Source organism: Mus pahari, chromosome 5 (genome assembly GCF_900095145.1).
Source record: "Mus pahari chromosome 5, PAHARI_EIJ_v1.1, whole genome shotgun sequence".
In the NCBI taxonomy this organism is placed as follows: Eukaryota; Metazoa; Chordata; class Mammalia; order Rodentia; family Muridae; genus Mus; species Mus pahari.
In genome coordinates this window covers 150,390,597-150,397,298 of record NC_034594.1, presented here as the reverse complement: position 1 = coordinate 150,397,298, position 6,702 = coordinate 150,390,597, and the positions used below count along the sequence as shown (strand labels likewise).

The following is a 6,702-nucleotide window of genomic DNA, read 5'->3' as shown; positions in this document are numbered from 1 at the left end:
GCACCATGCCTGCCTAGATACTGCCATGCTCCTGCCTTGATGATAATGGACTGAACCTCTGAACCTGTAAGCCAGCCCCAATTAAATGTTGTTTTTATAAGACTTGCCTTGGTCATGGTGTCTGTTCACAGCAGTAAAACCCTAACTAATACACTGTGGTAGGTGCAATGACTCCCAAAGATAACCACAACCTAATGTCCCAAATCTGTGGATATATAATATATACGGCAGAAGACTATAGATGTAACTAAAAGTCTTTCTATAGTGAAGTGACTGAAATTTATGGATGGTCCCTGTTTAGTGAGATGAGCCCTTAAAAGGCATACCAACTTAAGAAAGGAATAAAGATCAGGAATTCAGGACAAACTTGGTCAACATCAGATTCTGTCTCAAAATCAACCAATCAACTAAACAATGGGGCAACCAAACAACAACAACAAAGTACATACTTGCAGGTAAAACAAGAATAAAGAAAAGCAAAATCTAATTTGAAAATTTTAAATATTCAAAAAGTTGGGGATAGCAGGGTGGCTCTGTTGGTAAAGTGCTTGCCTGGCAAGCATAAGATCTGAGTTCACTCTCCAGAGCCTATATTTAAAACAACAGCTGGTGGGCACGGAGGCACTCACCTTTAATTCTAGGACTCAGGAGGCAGAAGCAGATTCTCTTTGAGTTCTAGGCCAGCCTGGTGTGCTGCATATTGAAAGACTGACTTACCACACCCCCCTCAAAGGAAAGCATGGTAATATTTGGATTTTTTTTTTTAAATATTTATTTTTATGTGCATTGGTGTTTTACCTGTACAAATGTCTTTGTGAGAGTACTGGATCCCCTGGAACTGTGGGGCAGTTGTGAGCTGCTATGTAGGTGTGCTGGGAATTGAACCCAGGTCTTTCTGAAAGAGTAGTTAGAGCTCTTAATCACTAGGCCATCTTTCCAGCCTCAAGCATGGAAGGATTTGTAATAGAAACACAGGACAGGCAGAGACAGATGGATCCATGGGGCTCACAAGCCAGCTAATTTAGCCTACTGGTGAGTTCTAGGCCGGTTAGAAACCTCATCTTAGATAGATAGATAGATAGATAGATAGATAGATAGATAGATAGATAGATAGATAGATAGATGTAGAGAGCACCTGAGGAACGACACCTGAGGCTGTTCAACCTCCACATGTGCTCATGGGCAAACAATTCAGAAAGTCAGATGTATGATGGACAAAGTTGCCTATAGAGGCAAGAAGCCAGCACTCTACTTATTCAGGTGCAACATAGTTACATGGGAGTCAATTCTGAACAATCTCTGGAAGGAANGATTCTTTCTCTTAGAATAGAGGTACAGGTAGAACTGTCCCCATCTCCAGTACATCGAAGTTCCACATTTGGTTATAAGATGACACTAAATTTAGTGACACTAAATAATTATGGCAGTAATTCTGCAACTGTGAGGACACAAATCAAAGAGAAAAGCCAGCAAGTTGAGCAGAGACTAGTAGGAGGTTGCAAAATCTTAATATGATTGAGCTGCGAAAACTATCTCTTTTTAACTTCTGGATTTAAGACAGTATCTTTCCAATTTAAGCTGCTGATTGTCAAGTTCTGTTACTTTGACACTGATCAACCAAAACTAAGTTAAGTTGGACCAGGTTGGGTGACTGATTGTGAAGGGTTTATAATAGCTACTTAGGCTTATGTCCAAGTTCTTGGTTTGAGATGCTGAGTAGAATNTTGGCTATCAAAAGTAGTAGAGGTCGGAATTGGGGTTGGGGGGGGGGCGCAGTACATAGTGCGAGAGAAAACCAGAGGGAGGCACAGAAAGGAGGGGGTAGGGGATGTCTGCTGCTAGACATGTGGACTCAGACTTCACAGAAATGATTATCAAAGAGTGTATTTAGTATACACAGACCTCATTTAGAAAGTTTGATTTCAATCTACAGATGTATGAAAAGACATATCTTATCATACCTTCATAACTTCAAACTCTCTTGGAGGAGTCTGAGAATCANGCCAAAACAATGCAATCCAGACAGAAATGTCCTAATTGGAGGAGTTCTAGGGTGTCTGTTTTCTATTTTTAAATGCACTATTTTTAAAAAGGAAGAATCTTAACTTCTTTCTAGAATGTATAAACTTATTTTGATTTGCATATAATTTTTAAGAAATACATTAGTGGCTGAGATAGGCTGAAATATACAAATTCTGGCTCTATGAAAAATAAAGACTATTAAAGCAATGTCTTAGTCAGGGTTTCTATTCCTGCACAAACACCATGACCAAGAAGCAAGTTGGGAGGACAGGGTTTATTCAGCTTACACTTCCACACTGCTGTTCATCACCAAAGGAAGTCAGGACTGGAACTCAAGCAGGTCAGGAAACAGGAGTTGATGCAGAGGCCTTGGAGGTATGTTTTTTACTGGTTTGCTCAGCTTGCTTTCTTATAGAACCCAAGACTACCAGCCCAGAGATGTTACCATTCACAAGGGGACCTCCCCCCTTGATCACTAATTGAGAAAGTGCCCCACAGCTGGATATCATGGAGGCATTTCCCCAGCTGAACTCCTTTCTCTGTGATGACTCCAGCCTGTGTCAAACTGACACACAAAACCAGCCAGTACAAACAACTATAACAGAATCTTTTTTCCAGTAATTGAAAGTAATCTGAGTCATCGATCAGCTATACATATAGGCAGATTAGGAATATATGAATAATCCATTGCTAAGTTTCAAAGAATTACTCCTGGCCATATTTTATTGGTANTAGGTTGTCCCAAAATATTCAGAGGATGCTAATCAACAACAACAACAACAACAAAAATAAGTAATACAGGATAAATAATCTTTTGAGGAATGTATTAGACCTCCACAAAAAGGAAGATAAGGGCAACCCTGCTGTAATTACATATGTANGAGGCAGAGAGGAGTGATCTCCTGCCATCCCACCTAGTGAGAAGGAAGAATGGTCATAGCTGAAGCAGATGACAAAAAGACACAAGGATCTATGAGAACTGACTGATGATTCNAACAGGAAGAAACACTGGTTGGTTTTCGAGCAGCTGATGTACTAGGCTTATAAACAACAGCAATTATCATCAAAGGCATCTACAAAGAACAGAAATTATAGCCAAAGATAAAAGGAAACTACCCGAGCATCAAGCAAAATACATCACAAAGTAAACCTGATTTGTGAAAAATGGGTATAACAGGAAAAAATGTATACCTTAAACTACTTGGCTTTGTCCTAATGGAACTGTGGTTCACCCCTTTGGCTCAGAGTCCCTGCCATCCTTCACTCACTCGCTATGGAGTTTCTTTCATGCATCCTACCCTCCAGTTAAACTGGACTAGATCAAAGTTCCCAGTTCAGCCTGGGCTTCCCTACTCGTGTCCTCTGCTCATGCTGTCTGATCTCTGCCCTTGAAGAGTCTATCAATGCTTCTTGTTTACTTTTTTCTCTTTCATTATTTCCTGATTCTACAACCACAAAATAGTCTTTGGATCCTCTTCTGCTCCTATTAAAATAATGCTATTCTGCTCTAAATTATAACTCTTCTTATGTCTTCTTTATGATATCCCAAATTCCTTAAAGCAAACAGGTAATGAATGGATCCTGCCTCTGGTTTCAATGTCACCAAAATTAAATGAGTAATGGTAAGTTTTTAGATTAGTGATAAAACCATTCATAGACAAAAACCTTTAAGAGAACATACATCTTAAACATTTTTATTCAAATGCTTCTCTTCCTGTTGATGAAATAAGGCAATCTGTAAGAAATAACTAAGGGAATTATTAAGTAGAGACAATAATGAAACAAGACTGTCATCTAGAATGTCTAGATCCTGCTTTTAGTCACTTAAGCTTTTTCTGGCTGCTTTCTCTGTATTTACTAGAGTGGCAAGAATAATAAGCTCTTTTTTGATTATTTCATATTTTAGCTTCATTCAAAACTGTCTTCCCCTAAAAAACAACAACATTCGTTTGAATATCATCCCTAGCCCTTACAACTTCACAATCAGTGACGATTTTCCTTATTCACAGAACACACACTATATGCCATGTAATGCATATTCAATTTCATCTAAAAAGCAAAACTCTATTTAACAGATTTCTTTGGGTTATGAAACTGTAGCCACTGGTCATTGCATAATTCCAATTGATTAAAAATATAGAAGATGGGGCTAGAGAGATGTCTCAGTGATTAAGAGCACTGACTGCTCTTCCAAAGGTCCTGTGTTCAATTCCCAGCAACCATATGGTAGCTCACAATCATGTACAATGTGATCTGATGCCCTCTTCTGATGTGTCTGAAGACAGCTTCAGTGTACTCATACACATAAAATAAATATTTAAAAAATATAGATGATATTTCAATATATATTCTCCAGAGTAAAACATATCCTGAGGAATAGTTTATAGGAGTCTTCACCAGTTAAAAAAAAATCCAAAGTCTGATAAGCAAGAGGCAGTGAAATAACAAAAGGGCAATATAAAAGCCGGCAGTGGTGGTGCAGGCCTTCAATCCCAGCAGAGGGGCTGAGAGGCAGAGGCAGGTATATCTCTGAGAGTTTGAGACCAGCCTGTTCTACAGAGATAGTTCTAGGATAGCCAGAACTACACAGAGAAACTCTGCCTCAAAACAACAACTAAACAACAACAGGGGGCAAAATTAAGTCTTAAGAAAAGATTCCCATGGAACACAAAAAGTTTAAACCCAGAGAATAATTTCTTAACCAGTAGAGTAGGCTGTTAGTCATACAATATGCATGCTCTTCTAGAATCTCTTGTCCCAGTTAGCCAACTTTTCCCTTCATGATTCACTTTTCCTAGTCTGTTACTCTACCTCTCCCCTCCAGACTTACACTGGAACCTACTAGAAGAGAAACCTTGCTTCTAGTTACCAGCAGACTATTCCCTGTCAACGTTAATTTCTTGATATGGCATGAGGAGTCCCTTTCTATCAATAGCTCCCTGTTCATTTAAAAACTTACAACAATACAAAAAATAAAGAGCTTAGCGCTGTAAATAAGAGCCAAGACTTCTTACTGTTGAATTTCTTCTAAGTACTTTTAAGCCAACAGAAATAATGCTGGAGAAATTTCATGTGTCAATACATAGCCAAGAAATTTCAGGCTTTTCAGGGGAAGGCTATCCTTTATAAAACAAAAGTAACCAAAGGAGAGGGAACACACCCAAACGTGCACTCCCTGAGGCCATCATTCTCTACTTGGTGCTTCTTCTAGGGATATTATTGCAATTGCAACCCCAGGGGACCCAGCCTTTGAATCCTAAGCCTGTGTGTTTGCAGTTCTTCAAAGTTAGATGACATAATAAACAAGGCTGTCCTTCCCTCTCTAGCGGTCACGTCATCCACCTGTTGCACCACCTGGAAAGTGGTCTTCGGATTCTAGGATCACCTCTATGATCTCTAAATAATTCAACGGCTCTATTTCCTACATAGATTTTTCGCTTCATTCATTTCTATGAGGATGCCTTGAAGGTGGGGGTGTAATGGCTCCTGTTCACCTTTGGGGAGACGCTAGCATCTGCATCGCAGCTGTGACTTTCTAGACTTGAAGGGCTTGAGAGTTGTCGGAAGCCTTGGGCATTTGGAGACAGGCAAGGCCCAGTAGGAGCAGGGCAGAGGGGAGCTGAGCAGCTTAGAGGCTAGGTGCCAGTGAGGAGGTCGCCCAGCGACGGAAGCTTCGCGGATAGGGGGCCGCTCATCCGCCCGGGGGTCAGGCCCACAGCCAGGGGAGCTGAGGGCTGGGACGAGGCTCGAGCCCAAGCCCTCCCTCGGGCTGACTGGGACACCTCCAGGAGACGCGCCGGCCAGTCTCGGGATTAGAAGACAGCGCGACTGTCCCCTCCCCCTCCCCCTGAGAACTAAGCTGGAGGCGGGGGCGCGAGGCAGGAAGCACCGGGCCGGAGTCCCGACCCCTCACAGAGCCGGCCGCCAGGGGACGCACTCACCATGTCGTAGACATTGAGCACCACTAACTGGTTAGCCCCCATCCTTCTCCCCTCAGCCGCCGCCTCGTCCTCCAGCCGCTCGGTCTCCGCGGGGCGGAGGCCGCCACCACCCCCGCGGGCGCCTCAGGCAGGGCTCGAGCCGGGCACTAAGCGTCCAGCCCGGCCCACCGCAGTCCGGGCGGAAGCATCCGGCAGCCGGGACCGCTCCCCGGAGACGCTGTCAGAAACCTGTACGAGGTCCCGGGCAGACAGGTGGAGAGGCAGCTCCGGTTCAGGCGCCTCCCCTCGGCCGCAGACACGTGGGGGAAGGCGGAGCCAGGGTGAGGGGCGGGCTTTAGGCACCCTGGAGGCGGGGCCCGGCTGGATCCAGGGATGAGCCCGCCTGCGCGTTGAGGCTCTCAGGCACTGCAGCTGGAGACCTAAAATGGCGACAGGCTGGATGCCTCTTCACCTTGGTGGCTCGAGGTCACAGAAAGACTACACGTCCCAGAATGCAGAGCGAGAACACGCGATTCCTATTGGGCGTGTAAGCTGACTGACTACATATCCCAGCATGCACCAGGTTATTGTAGGCCCTCACGTCTCCCTGGGAGACTACAGTTCCCAGGATGTCAAGCGAAGAGTTTGTCCAGGGAACCTTAGCTGTTCGTCCTTGGTGAGCAGGGACTCCATTTGCCTTTTAGTTTTCAGTGTTGTTTCTGGGGTTCGTAGCGTGAGATGTGAATCCAACGCAATGTGA

General features: G+C 43.6%; 1 protein-coding gene across 1 annotated transcript in view; it reads right to left on the bottom strand.

Moving 5' to 3' along the window:
- Desi2 (desumoylating isopeptidase 2) overlaps positions 1 to 6,372 on the bottom strand; it is a 54,619-nt gene extending 48,247 nt beyond the window's left edge. The window contains 1 exon segment of the mRNA XM_029538785.1: positions 5,964 to 6,372. Within this exon segment, the coding sequence (XP_029394645.1) occupies positions 5,964 to 5,977 (14 nt within the window). The 5' untranslated portion in view covers positions 5,978 to 6,372.
- Positions 6,373 to 6,702: the final 330 nt, after the last annotated feature.